Below are 14,741 nucleotides of genomic sequence, written 5' to 3' on the forward strand. Positions count from 1 at the left end.
TTAAGCTAATGCTAGCTCTTATATACTGAATTTTGTTTGAGAAAACATACAAACAAAAATTGCCTGTCTTGGGAGTTTGGAAGAATCTATTGAAAAAAACTGAAACAATTAAGCAATATCAATATGGTCAACAGTAATGAAGAGTACATGAGTTTTACTTAACTGTTAAGTGATTTACAATAAATAAAAATAGACATAGAATGAACATAAAACAGGGATAGATAATATGCCCATCACTGCAGTGTTGATTATACACAGCCTGCCTGACTATTACTATGTTTCTGATTTAAATCCAAAGCTCTATTTATGTATACATGTATACACTCTGTCCTTCAGTTCATTTTACAAACAATAACTTTATCCAGGGTAATATGAATATCTTTAAACCCAAGTACACTCATGCCTTTGACCCTTAACGCTCCTCGTGCAGATGTAATGTTGGGTTGAAAGGTTTCAGTCAGATCAATTCACCACCAGCACATTCGAGCAATGACAAACGACTTCGCTGGTAAAAATACAACTCATATGCACTTTTTTTTTTTATCACATACAGCTTAAAAAAATTTACATATATTTTTAAATATAATTATTTCTCATTAGGGTTCATTTTAACAACGCAGACAAATTGTCGTAAGTGCGGACTGGATACACAAGTGCATTTGCTTCCTTTCCAACATGGCGACAGACGGCACGTAGAATCTAGTTTTGGGGTACAACGCCACGGATTATCGTAACATTTGGACCACATGAAGGCTATTTGGCTCTCAAAAATCCGTCACTATACTGTTACAACTATTTTATTTCGCTAGCCATTTTGTTTTCACGACTAATTGGGAGATGTATCGTCGCGGAGCGGCAAAGAAGGACCACAACAACAAACCGGTGAAGAAGGATGTGAGTGACAGTGATAAATACGCCGACCTCTTGGTGTTCGGATATGCCTGCAAACTGTTTCCAGACGACGAAAGGGCGCTTTACCATGAACACGGAAAACATCTCATCCCATGGATGGGAGAGAAGAACATCATGATTGATAGGTCGGTTGAACAAACGTAGACCGAAACATTATGCTAACCATCTATCCTTACTGTTAGCCTCACAATGCAAGGGACCACTTGGGAGTTTTGTCTTGCAGAAGCTTGGGAACACCTGCAACTGGCGACGAATGTTTTATTTCCTGTCTGCAAACTTGTATTTTGGATGTTTTGAAACTGACAACAAATGGTATCTGATGTTTCTAGAATAACGTGTGAAGATGCAAACTCCTGATAGTCTTTGCTAACATTAGCCATGATGCTGAACTATCTATACGGTGATATACACTCAGTTGCCAATGTATCAGTCACACCAGCTAAAACTGCTGCGGTCTAATACAACATTGATACACATGTCGTGTACATAATGGACACCACTGCATGTTGAAACAGAAAGGAAACATTGTAACCTTCATGAAGGGTTCGTTGCAGAGCTATTTCTATCTTGCTGCAGTAGTTTGTGCTGTGTTCCTCATACACTGGCGATGGCGTCTAATTTAGAGACAAAAGATGTTTAAATGTTAGCTTCAGGTGGACTTTGCATCTTGACATGTTGGGGAGAATTTCCTCTGGAAACCCAGGCATAGGCCTACTTATTAGTAGAATACAACTAGCAGTCATGATGGAGTACAACACAGAAGAAGTGTCCTTCTCTCTGTCCTTTTTTCAAATTGAGTTTTTGCAGTAAAAGCTTAGCGTACACAAAGCGAGAGGACTTGGGTTAGTGCTCTGCAGTGCCACAGTCCACAAGGCCAGAGCAAATTCTAACCAAGACTAAAGTTACAGCAGTTAAGGTGATTCAAAATATCTCAATGCCAATGTGAAACAGTGGGGTTCGACTGACTAAAAAAGGGTTCATAGGTGCTTTTTAACTTTGCTACAAAACGATGGCTGCATGCGATGCAGTAATGTTTTATTGCCATGTCCATGCAGAGCACATCATAACTTACTCCAACCTTAAAATAGCGCATTTCCTTTTCTTTTTTTTTTGAATCACCTTGATCTGCGGTGGCCCAACTTGTGTTTCATTTGTACAGCCTTTTATATGTGTGTCTTTATCACATAACCCAGTTTTCCCCCCCAGCAAGGTAGGCTTAAGGGGTCCGGCCAAACCCCGAATGCCAACCACACAGCACCCCCGTTTCTTTGTCTTCGTGAAGAAACCGCAACTGGGAAGTGCCGTAGAGGGACGAACCCTGGAAAATGTCGTCCATTTGGGTTCTTGCGGATAGGTATTTATGTGCTCGGGTTTGTGTGATGAATGTAACTCTCTTTGCAGGTGTAGACGTAGTGATGAGTGTTACAGGGGGGAATTGAAACCCTGTAAGGTAAGAGGCGAGTTGCTTTGTTTGTTTTCTTTTTCGTTTGTTTTTCTTTTGGATGTAGGGTTGTGGGTTTGTAAGACTTGTCCACAAAGGAAATAAGCAGCAGAGAGCTTGCTAGGTATCTTAAGAGCACTATCGACAATTAAGCCCAAGGACTTAATTAGTGCATTATTATACTGTGTATTTTGATACATTTTAACTTTAAGTATTTTACGGTAGAGCGTTTTTTTTAATGTAAATCTGGGGTTTTCGTTCCCCCTCCCTCGGTAAGTAGGTCCATATTGTGTATAAAAAGCTTTGTCGACTTCCTTCTCTCTAATCCTCGTTATCATCCGACAGATACGATGGGCGCGGTCACTTACATGACCTTTCAGAGTACGACAGCGGGTCTTGGAATACATCCTACCAGCTGTCGGAGGAGGAGGCCAGGATTGAGGCGCTGTGCGATGAGGAGAGGTACCTGGCTCTGCACACCGACCTGCTGGAAGAGGAGGCCAGACAAGGTGGGCGGGGTGCTTTATCTGAAACTCAAAACACACTAGAATTAGTCATCGTTGTTTGATGAAGGCAGCTAGCTAGCAGACGATGTACTAATCCTGTTAGACTTTTCGTGGGCCCATCAATCATCCGGCGTTACTATCTTTCACCCCATCATCTCATGACGTGACGGGGCAATGAGCCACAGCAAAGTCCTGACCAAACGTAATTACATGTATATTAAACACAATGTGAGATAACTTCACTACCCACATACATGCTTTGACTCTAGAAATTCAAAGGGAGGTAAATGTAACAGAAATTAAGTAGGTCATGTCTTCTTAAAATGAACCATTTCTGTTTACTGTGTACAATATACTCCGTGTACATACACTTCTATGAACATATGTATTCATACTAATTATTTACCATTCAACGAAACTTTTTAAATTGCTGCAACATGTTGTTTCAGTGGTATATGATCGTAAATATTGGCAAGTGTTGCTTTTTTTCTTACTGGCATGATGTCATGATGTTATGCTTACAAATGGCGAGATGCTTGCAGATATTAATTCCCATTGGCTGCAGGCCGAACCTTTTGACGTCTCTGATCCTCGCAGGAAGCTCTCACTTAGGCCTAATAAGTCTGTGGTAGCCAAGGTTGCAGGTCAAGCCATAACGATTCACAAATAATGCCAACAGTGTGCAGCTGCATGGCCTCTGTCAACTCAAAAAGCTCCCAAATCTTCGTCACTCTGGTGTTTATTTCTGGCTTTTATCACTGATGTCTGTCTCCACTTTTAAAGTTAAAATGGTCACTCTCTTATCAGGCAGTCAGTGTTTGAATCAGTGTCCCCGGACATCTTTAATCTAAGTGTCCTCTATTAACACTTTAAAATAGACTAACACCAATTTGACAAACCTGTCTGTACAGATAGAATCTTACCATTTGGTGTATACTTCAATCTAGGCTTCCTACGTCATGATTTCTAGCCCCCTCCAAGGCAATCTTCAGCTTTTCATCTCCTTTAAAAAGGACTGGCTTTGACTCTGAGCTCAACAGCTGCCATTTCTATGGAAATCACTTTCAACCATTAGATACTTGCATCTCAGTCGTTTTACATTATAATGAAACAGGCTGTTTTGATGACAAAGCACCCTTCTGAAAGACAGACTTAATGACCGCAATTGAATTGATAAGCCACAGTTTCATGTGAAATATGGCATCTTATGCCCAAACTGACAGGACAGAATGAGACAGCTAATTATTTGTGTCAGACACACACACACACACACACACACTCACACTCGCTACAGAAGGTTCATCCCTCCAGGCTGGTTTGCCCTTGAAGCTGGAGGCCTGACCCCATTCACTTAGGCTATTACCCATCTGTCCACTGAAGGGACAGCAGGAGGAAAGCATTAGAAATATTGATATTTTTAGTGGCAATTTTGCCCTTGCTTCTTTTATAAGACAAAGTTTGCCATGAATTTCAATAGGAAAGGGTTAGTTTCCATGTACATTTGTCTAGCAACCGGTGAGTAACTTTCTTTCTGTCTTTCCTGTTGCTCAGCGTGCTTCTACAAGGACTAGATCATTTAGAATAGAATATTTTAGCGTTGTTATTCTTACTATATAATAACTGTCCAAACATATAAATGCCAATAATCATACAATGACTGTGTTTTGGTCACAATAGCCAAATAGCTTACTTTGGATAGTATCAACCTGTTTTATCTACAGAGACCCTGTTTTAGTACCAAGGGGTTCTCGAAGGCATCAGTGTGTAACGTGATTCAACCTCGACCTGAGCCAACTGCAATGTGTATCCTGCGAGTTTTGAAGTGCGATCTACACACTGGGATGCGGATGAGTGAAAGCAACAGTTCGGGGTCTGAGTTGGGCTAGCAACACAGTGGGTTGCCTCATTGATTTTTGGGCAAATGCAACCTTCTGCAGGACCTTCTTCCTCTGTGGCTTTTAGCAATTTCCTCCTCTGAATGAAAAGATACCGAACCAAAGGGGAAAGTGCTCCGAGTTTACCAAATCATCTGCCGATTCAAGCCAAACAAAACAAACTATAGGTACATAGTATCATACATTATTCCTAATAGGTGGATGTTATACAGTTATGCAGTGCTACATCAAAATAGAAATACGTCAAGTTCTGCAATCTGATTTAAAAAAAAAAAAATAAATAAATAAAAAAAATAAATAAATAAATAAATAAAAAAAGATGGTCAACCTTTGTTGTAAATGTTTCTTCGTTGTGTGTTGTCTTGTTTCCCTCAGAGGAGGAGTACAAACGTCTGAGTGAGGCTCTGGCTGATGAAGGCACCTACACTGCAGTGGCCTTCAAATACAGCGCCGACTACTATGATCCCTCTCAGCCCACCGTGGAGGACGACGCTAACAAGGAATGTGGTGAGAACACATCGCTCACAAACGAGTCGGATAGTTAAGTTAGGCGATCTCAGACAAGGTCGGTCATTCGTACGTACTTGCATACACAAAACCAGAAGAGCGAAACAAAGCTTTTAACTGTGGAGCTAACTCACAGAATGGTGCTTTGCAAACCAAGCTGCTTGACTTTGAATTTTTGTCTTCTGCTGTGAAGAACACAGAAGGTCTGTCTAATCCATGTTGTCTTTTTTTCATTTCATTTTTATTTCTTATTTTAAGTCTAATCCATGCGACCATCTGCAAATATGCTACCTCGAGGAGGCTGCCGAAGAACATTTTGTGCCTGCAGCGGGCGCAGTATCAAACATACTAATATTTAATTCAATATTACAGAAGGATACCATAAAACGTAACTATAACTCTTTGTAACAACCCTCTGTTGAGGCCCTGCGGTTGTTGCATAAAAAATGTTTTTTAAATTCTAACCATGAGTGGTAGGAGGTTTGACATTTAGACAGCTAATCACCTGTGAACTCCAGCGTCTGCTCTGGTTGTCATCCATTCATATCACACACACACGCACACGCACACGCTTGCAACTTTTAATATTTGATGTAGAGATAGCTGGAAGCACTTTGTCTCAGCCAGTGGCCTGACAGTTATGGAGACTAAATGCCTCTCTCTGGGGAGATTGTCGAGCCATTTCAGAGTATGACTGCATCTGCCAAAACTCCAGATGAGAGTACGATTTTGTCCTTTGGGAATAAGTCAATAAGGGTCATGTCACACTGGCCATTAACATTTGGAGCTGGTTTCAGTTGAATCCCTGCTACAGTTTGTTGTCACGTTTTCACTTTCCTTCTTTATAGTCCTTGACATTATCACAAATACAAAATCATGAAAATGTCCCCCACCACAATGCACGGTTCGGCATGAGTGTGAACCGCAGATTAATTACACAGTTTAACGTTAAAATCGCGGTGTGAAATGAAGTTTTACTGACTGATCGTTATCCGACAATATTCAGTAAAATATGCAATCAGGACATCGGCATTAATGCTTTTCTAGTTGCCGATCTCTGATAATGTTCTATTGGGCAAAGGTAAATTATAACGTTATGTGTCCAAATGTAATCTCGTAAAATGTAATGTTTGTGAGAAACTTGAAAAATACAGTTGTTTTCACAACAACATAAATAGATATTAGAGATGAATTATGACCCGTTTATCTTCTTAACACAACGATCTAAGCAGCTTATAATACATCATTACATTTGTTTTAATCAATAAAAAAACAAACTTTAATTACCTTATCATTTGAATTGTGTGTTTTTATGAAGAAAAGTGTCTTATACAGTACTATAACAAAGTAAAAGGATAACATTTAGAATTTGTCATGCTTTACACGGACTTCAGAGTGGTTTAAATGATTTTCGGGACAGTGGCAAAAACAAATAAAAAAATAGTTGGGGACCCTGTTTGAAGGGCCATTATATTATCACTAAACTGGAGTTGAGACGTGACATAAGATTGAGTGAACACGTGCAAACTGCTTGGCTTTCAGGCCCGTGACCCACCTTACACGACGTGCCAAGTGAAATCCACAGGAATTGTGGGAAGGCTGGATTATTTATTTTTTCCCATAAATGCAATGTTTTGAATTGAGGAGCTTATCTCCTTCATTGCTGCGCAAACCGCCCCCAGTGCAACATTAATAATGTTAATCTAGTTTCCAGCTGACCTGTACATTTTCATCGAGTGCAGGTGAAGGTTAGGAACAGAGGATGAAGAGTGTAGTACTGTTCTGTGATCTATTTGTATAATGGATAGAATGCTGGAGGGCATGTGGTTCACCCATCTTTAAAATGTTTATATATATATATGTATCTATATCCAGCAGGGTCTATTTACCTTTCATTACAAATGACTAACACAAGTTCATCTCATTCTTTTCGCCCTACTCGTCTCTTCACATCACAGAAGAAGTAGAGCCGGAGGAGAGCGAGGAACCGTTTGTTGCTCTGCCGGGACTCGCTATCCCTCCTGATGTGGAACTGGTGAGTTTTAAATATCCCCACTGATGTTGATGCCCTACTCTGCGCTCATACACAGTTTATATATACACAACACATAAACATGATATGTGCGTACGTCTACATAGCGTGTATCCTGTGTGTGCCAGAATTTGATCCCCGTACTGTATCGTTGGAGCCCTACTGGACAGCAACAAATTGATAGAACGACATGTCTAACCTATTTGAATGTCATAAACATGTCGTGTTATGAACGCTGTCATATTAAAGACAACAATAATTGGAGTACAAGCTGAAAAGATTGGTCTGATCATTCGTATTAGAGTCGGGCTCAGGATGTCTAACAGTAAGTATGTATTCCTGTGACTTCTCTCTGAAATTGTAGGAAGGTAGACTGTAGAGGGTTTGCACCAGAAATAGTTTTGAGGTGGAAAGCCACCCTGACATACCTCATCATTGGATGACAGTCTAATCAATAGCCATTCAAGCATTAGCTATGTGAAATAGCACCTCTTCCTTTTTCCCCTTAAAATGAAAGGTTTATGTCATAATCATTTTCTTACGATGTCACCACATTTTTGCTACAAAACAGCACATATTTGCTGTATGAAGAAATATACATATATGCAATGCTTCATATTGAAATAAGATCCAATGAGAACAACAGGCAAGAAAAAATTGAGAGAAAAATTTGAAATGCATTGCTGCTGTTTTTGTTCTATCTGGTGTTTCTGTGTTCCCTCTGGACCCGGCCAGACCGCAACCAAAACCCTCAGTGACTCTCCTCAGCTGCTCTCTTTATGCATGAGAAGGCCGACGAGCTTTAACGGTTGCATGGGCTGTGTGCATAGTCAGTATATAGCATGCTGGGTATGAAACAGCCAAAACACCCCTGTGCATAAACACAGAGCGTATATGCATATCGTATAAGCGTCTACTCCCTAGATTGTGAGGGAATATCCTTCTCTCATTTCAGTGCAGTGTGTCTCTCATTATTTTTTAAGTACATTTGTGTGTTTTTTTCTCATTTTGTTATCTGATAGTTATAGCAAGGGACTGACTTGTGTCAAAGAATCTAACGGGAACGTTGTGATTCATTTCAGACCACTGACGAACAAGTATGCAGGCACACCGTTTATTGTTGATAGGATCTTCTGTTAAAATACAATTATTGTAATGGCATTTACCGACAGTGGTCACAAGAGATAATACATTATGTGATGTGCAACATATGTATCCGATTAGAGTGAGACGCTTTCCTTGTGTATAGCACGTCAACATAAAACAAGTATTACGCACGTCCCCTTGTTACTTAATGGCCACGTCCGTAAATGGGAGCGTGAGAGGCCCTCGTATGTCAGGAGGGCCTTGGCAGCGTAGAACACAATCATGGTCTTTTATCTTGATGAGATATGTGGCTTCTTTTCGGATACTTCTGCACTCTCTAGGTTATGACTGGTTAATCATTAAAGGCACACAAGGGATACACTAATGAATGAGTAATGGATCATTTCTTGTTTCACAGATTTTCACCCCATGTGTACTTTAATTATTAATGTCATCGAAATGAACAGAAGAATGCCGGGCATGAAAATGCCTCCGGGCCAAAAATGTGTCCTCAGTATGAAGAAGCCATCCATGAAGTGTGTACTGCATTCTGATGTAATGTGCAGCCGTCAGGTTCACTCACTTGACTCAAAGGGTTGGTAAACTGTAGCGGTAAAGCGAGTTGGCCAATAATAATGACAGCTTACAGCTCTGGGATTTAGCACAATTTCAATCTAGAAGTCATACCTTTTGATTGTGAACTTGTTTTGGGGGGGGTACATACATACAAACACATAGAAGTTTACCCATTTAGTTCACCATGCACTACATTCAGCAGCACACTCTACTGTTACATGTACATTTGCCAGCATCGCATTAAATAGGAATTGCTTGTACATCAGACACTTTTGCTGACACTACTGCACCGTTTGAGCCAAAGGGCTGCATGCGTTCATGCAAGTGTTGATTACATTACTGGGGTGAATATATGTTATATGTATGTTTTTGATATTTCATTTAACCAGCAGAGAGTAGCTTGAAGCAAAGTACACAGTTCACCCATTCTTTAGTGTCATCAATTGGTTTTCACTTTAAACCCTAAGGTTGCACACGGCACATATTGTCTGCTCAAATATTCAAAGTACCTTTACCTATTCTTCAATTTCCCAGCAAGCTAACTCACCACATGGCAAATTTCACACTGTATGCATTTGGTAAATTAAAGGATTTTGTCTACTTTTGATTTGGCAAAAGGTTTGTTTCTACCTGCATATGACATATGATAATTAGATGTTAAATACAGCATCAGCAAATAACCACTATAATTCCATTTTATTCCCGTTATTTCCCATTAATTCCCATGGAAAGTTTCCACCTTGTATATTCCAGGATTTTTTGCAACCCTATGTGTGATACAGATCCTTAATCTTCACTATTTTTGGCTTCTACGTGAAATATTTACAGCTTTTTGCACATAAAATGGTTATAGATTCAGATATGTTCAGTTTAAAGCATATGCAAATTTTTTGATTTTTTTTTTTTTTCTTTGTAGCCGGCAACCATCAAGACCCATAACATCATCGAGAGGACAGCCAACTTTGTGTCTCAGCAGGGGGCTCAGTTTGAGATCGTGCTGAAAGCAAAGCAGTCCGGTAACTCCCAGTTCGACTTTCTTCGTTTCGACCACTACCTGAACCCTTACTACAGACACATCCTGCGGGCCATGAAGGAAGGTCGATACAACCTCGTCTCCGCCAAGAAGCAAGAGCAGTCGCAGGGTGAGTTATAGAAAGCAGCCGATGTCGAGAATGATCGCGTACTGTAATTAATGCAGAAATATCGCATCTGTTGTACACGAGCAATCGAACAGAACAAGATAATGCAGTCAGATACATCAACGCTCTGCATTAATCATGATGTTAATCACTTGTTCGTACATATATTCATTACTTTGTTCTTTTTTTTTTGTTGTTGTTGATTTCTTGCTCTAGAATCCAACTCTGATGATTCAGATGATGATGGGGATGGCAGTTACCTCCATCCCAGCCTGTTTGCTCCTAAAAGGTGCTCTCGTCTGGAGGAGCTGGTGAAGGTAACTTAGCTTTACCTGTTGGACACAGTGGGCTACTTTTATATTGTGACGCTAGTCCTGTGAAAACCATGCATCTCCAAAACATTTGAATAAGTCAAAGAAAAACAGCCTCAAACTGAAAATATTTTTTAACAATGCAAAAGTATGCTGCAAATTCCGACTGGTAGGCGACCGCTGCCTGCCATGTGAATTACAGCTACATGCTGTTAGCACTGCCCGTGTCTGTTACTGCACTCTAACTATTTTCTTCATGCTGTCAGTGTTTTCATGTACATTGTCAGGAGAGTCATTAGTCTTTGACAGAGCAGTAGGAAGCATGTTGTTGTTTTTTTGAAAACATAAAGAGCTCCTTTTAATTGTAGGCAGTGTGACAGTTGCTTCCCATCAGTAGGGCTTTCCATTTCTTATCAGCCACTCCAATTTTCTACTAATGCTTTGTAGTTCATATTTTATGCGGTTAACTATTAAATTCTGCATGTAACCTTGAAATAGTACTCTGCATTTCATGGTTTCTGACTTCACAGCTTTGAATATTTGGTGTATGTATTATAATACTACTCTAAAATGGTTCTGCATCTCCTATAATGCACCAATGGCTTTAGTATTTATTTACAGAAAAAAAATAACATCATAGTGCGATGCCGATCTTTACCAAACCAGCTTTGTTCTTCTTCTTCTTCTGCAGCCTCTTAAAGTAATGGACCCAGACCATCCTCTGGCAGCACTTGTACGGAAAGCCCGACAGGAGAGGAACGGCACAGCAGCAGTGGCGACCAAAGCAGAAGAAGTGACAGACCCGGCTGTATCCAGCACACCAGCGCAGTACACCGCTGACCGTGAGTATGGACCGGAATGGCATTGCTAGGCAACAGCTGATGCCATTCACATACGCTGCAACAGGGAAATCAATAAAAAGAAGGAATTACATCATCGTGACTGTATTCCAATTTTGCATCGGTGCCAGTTCTATTATCAAAGTGAATAGGGTGGGCATGGCAAGTCCTACTATAAACCATCATAGCTGTGTTGTTTCATTGTTCCAGTACATAAAAGGTCTGCAGTGTCTTCTCCAGCACATCAAAAACAAGCCCGGGTCCTCAACAGTTTACATACAGAGCCAACAGCTCCCCTGAGGATGCCTTTGGTCCTCCACTCGCCCTCGCACATTTTGAAAAAGTTTTTCTGCTAAAGGCGTTCTGCCACTGCGGGTTGTTCAATAACGCTCGCCACTAATTAATGCTGACCATAATCTATTATTGATACAAAGGCACCTTTCATCAAAGTAATATTGAGCTGAGAGGTGAAAACCAGAGGACCTGACCTGCATCTCAACCAAAACACAACGAATTACAGATTTTAACTCATCTTCTTTGTGTTAGAAATGGTGTATATTACGTCAAAGGTATAGTCAGATCTCATCATAGTCCTACTCAAGAATTGCATTCCCACACGCTTTGACAAACGCCGAACATGTAAGTTAGACGGATATACAGGATTACACCTCAGAACAACAATTAACTCTTCCAACCTCTTTTACTAAGGTTAAAGATCCGACTTCACTATATCTCAGAGGCTGTAGCAGGCTCAAACGGGAAGGAGGCTAAGTAACGTGCTAGTTAGGCAACATTCTGGTGAGGGAAAACTGGCATGGCCAAATTCACAGTGCTCCCTTCACCTCTCACCTCAAGATAGCTGAATGAAAATGTGTTCTATGGGTACCCACGAGTCTCCTCTTTACAGACACGCCCACTTTATTACAATCACATTCATGCATGCTGTATAGATGTGTTATTTTTGCCTATTTTAAAAATGTTTTCTTTGGGTATGTCTGGAAAGCTTGTGGATCCTATGAGCCCGGTTGTGTTCATGTGGGATGATGTTAGTCCACATAGTAGCCATTTCATTGTAGTGAGACCATTTTTCCTAAAAGTCTTGGGGTCTTAATTGTGGGATTTTGGAATGAATGATGACTATTTTTTTAAATTCTCGACAGATCAAAAAAGGTTAAATCTTGCAGCAATTTAGTGCAACAAATGGTATCAACCCAAAAGTTGCTGCAACAACGTATGATACGTGTGCATGGGAGCATGGGAAAGGCCACCAAATACTTCCATCATACTGTTCTAAACCTTTACCATACGATCTACTCTCATTTAAATGCACACCTAAACAAAATGTAATGTTTATTGCAGATTCATGACCAGAACAATTTGACACACAGGGCTGAGCTGCAAGTTCATCTCCAGATTCCCAGCTTTCAGATGATGAAGACCACTTCTATGTTGCACACATTGCTGACCTGCAATCTCCCCCCGAAGAGAAAATGAAAATGAAATTTTGAAAATAAATGACATAAAACAATAGCACTTCCATTCGATTCAAAAGAATGGCTGGCTCGTGGACATGCGGTATGCAAGGTGGCCTATCCATGATGAGTCACACCCCCCCACACACTCCACATTAGTCATCTTATTCTTAAGTACTTATTTCATCTATGTCTTCATCCTCCCCTGAAATGGTTGCATAAATAAACCCATGGGCATTGGTCCCCGCTGACCCGTGAGTGTTAACTTGTCCATTACTGCAATTTATTCGTCTCTGAAACAGTTGTGGAGGATGTCCTTTGACCTGAACTTTGCTGCAGGAATGGGGCTGTTGATATTAGTAAATTGGTTGTGGATGACCGAGCTGCTTAATGCCATTGATGTGCATTGTTGCTCAAAATGGGGGTCTGCTAATTTGCCCATCCATGGTCCAATGAGAAAGCTTTCCCTTGTCCTCTTGCCACTTATGATGTTAATACAGGGCGTGGATAACGAGTTGCTCCATTATCTCTTCTGTACTGGATTGTCTCCCTTAATTTACTGTCTTTAATCACTCCCTCTGACCCTTACGATAAGAGCACCCCCGAAAGGACTTACTAACTTCAACAGTCAAGTCAATCTACGAAATGTATCTAGCGATCTGATCATCCATCTCCGTGGCCATCTCATCTATCTGACCAACCAATCACCTAAATTTCCTTTTTGACCTTCCACTTCTACATCTTAAGTCTTTATCTTAACTCTAGCGTATGTCAGGTTTTTTGTGCTGTGGTTTTCCATTTTCCTTACCAGAGACGATCGGACGTGTCATTAAACTACCTCAGTGACTAATGTGTTATTATCACACTGTCTCTGTTTTGACACTGACCATTTATTTTGTCCTTGTCCCTGTATTTCACCCCTCCTCTTCCCCATTCTCCTTTCAATAAAGAAACTTTGTAATAGAAACCCGCTGATAGGCGAGATGACCCTTTCGCACAAAGGTCACATCTTGATTTATATTCTGTTCCCACCGCTAATTTAAATGAATTACTGCGACAGACGTATTAAACGCAACATAAAAACAAAAACATAGCTTGACAGTGAACAGGACAAAACCAAAGCAAGCTTCAGCAAGAAAAAAAAGCCCATCACAGCTGTATAGTGAACACTTGCACACCACTTAATTCTTCAGGTTTGACCACAGCAACCACACGGATGTGCTGCAGCCCAGAGGCCAATTTGAAGCTGTTTACATTTTGCTTCCACTCTCAGAAATATACGGTGTCAAAACTAAGGTCAGGAAAATCTTAAAGCAAGCTCCTGCAATAGCACTCACAGTAATTAGCTCAGCTTGAATCATTTTTGTCACTTGGTTTCATGTTCAAGTTTTGCAGGTTGTGTGCCAGCGTGTACAAAAACACCACAGATAGCTCACTTTTATGTTTACAGTAAAGAGAGACAAACCATGGGTGTGAGGTCAACTTAATACCTCGAAAGGGAAACATTGCTGCGTCATAAAAGGCTTTATCTTTGCCATGAAATGTAATGTCAACACGGTGACAAATATGCCAAATGCTCGCTAAACAAGCCTGCTTTTGACAGTTTCTATTTCCAGTGGCAGATGACTTTTCCCTGACCTGTTGCTGTTCTTCGCCAAGGTTGACATGGACTCAAATAAATACAAAAAGTTTGCCATGGCCATGCTCTGGAATGAATTAGTTAATCATCCCTTAGCTGAGAGCACCATCATTTCACATTAAACAATTGTTTCTCCGTACTTCTAACAGTAGATAGCGGTTGGCATGCACCCAGTTTGGAGAAACACACCAGCGAGTCCTGTGTTCTGTGAGGTTTCAATGAAGTCTTGTGGCTTTTAAAAAAAAAAGCATAGATGTTCCCTCATACAACCCCCCCCTACAACCCAATCCCCCCCCCCCCCCTGCAACACAACCCCTCTCTACAGTACAACCCCATTTTGAAATAGAAACTGTCAAAAGCAGGCTTGTTTAGCGAGCATTTGGCAT

General features: G+C 40.6%; 1 protein-coding gene across 1 annotated transcript in view; it reads left to right on the plus strand.

Annotated features, from left to right (window-relative positions):
* Positions 1-680: 680 nt before the first annotated feature.
* The window catches only part of sfswap (splicing factor SWAP), a 40,790-nt gene continuing 26,729 nt past the window's right edge, over positions 681-14,741 (plus strand). The window contains exons 1-7 of the mRNA XM_031855537.1: positions 681-1,037; positions 2,699-2,862; positions 5,130-5,261; positions 7,220-7,296; positions 9,872-10,097; positions 10,311-10,411; positions 11,097-11,247. Coding sequence (XP_031711397.1) covers positions 838-1,037; positions 2,699-2,862; positions 5,130-5,261; positions 7,220-7,296; positions 9,872-10,097; positions 10,311-10,411; positions 11,097-11,247 — 1,051 coding nt within the window. The 5' untranslated portion in view covers positions 681-837. The remainder of the gene's footprint in view (positions 1,038-2,698; positions 2,863-5,129; positions 5,262-7,219; positions 7,297-9,871; positions 10,098-10,310; positions 10,412-11,096; positions 11,248-14,741) is intronic.

This window comes from Anarrhichthys ocellatus, unplaced genomic scaffold, assembly GCF_004355925.1.
Source record: "Anarrhichthys ocellatus isolate YVR2014 unplaced genomic scaffold, GSC_Weel_1.0 scaffold16, whole genome shotgun sequence".
NCBI classification, from domain to species: domain Eukaryota; kingdom Metazoa; phylum Chordata; class Actinopteri; order Perciformes; family Anarhichadidae; genus Anarrhichthys; species Anarrhichthys ocellatus.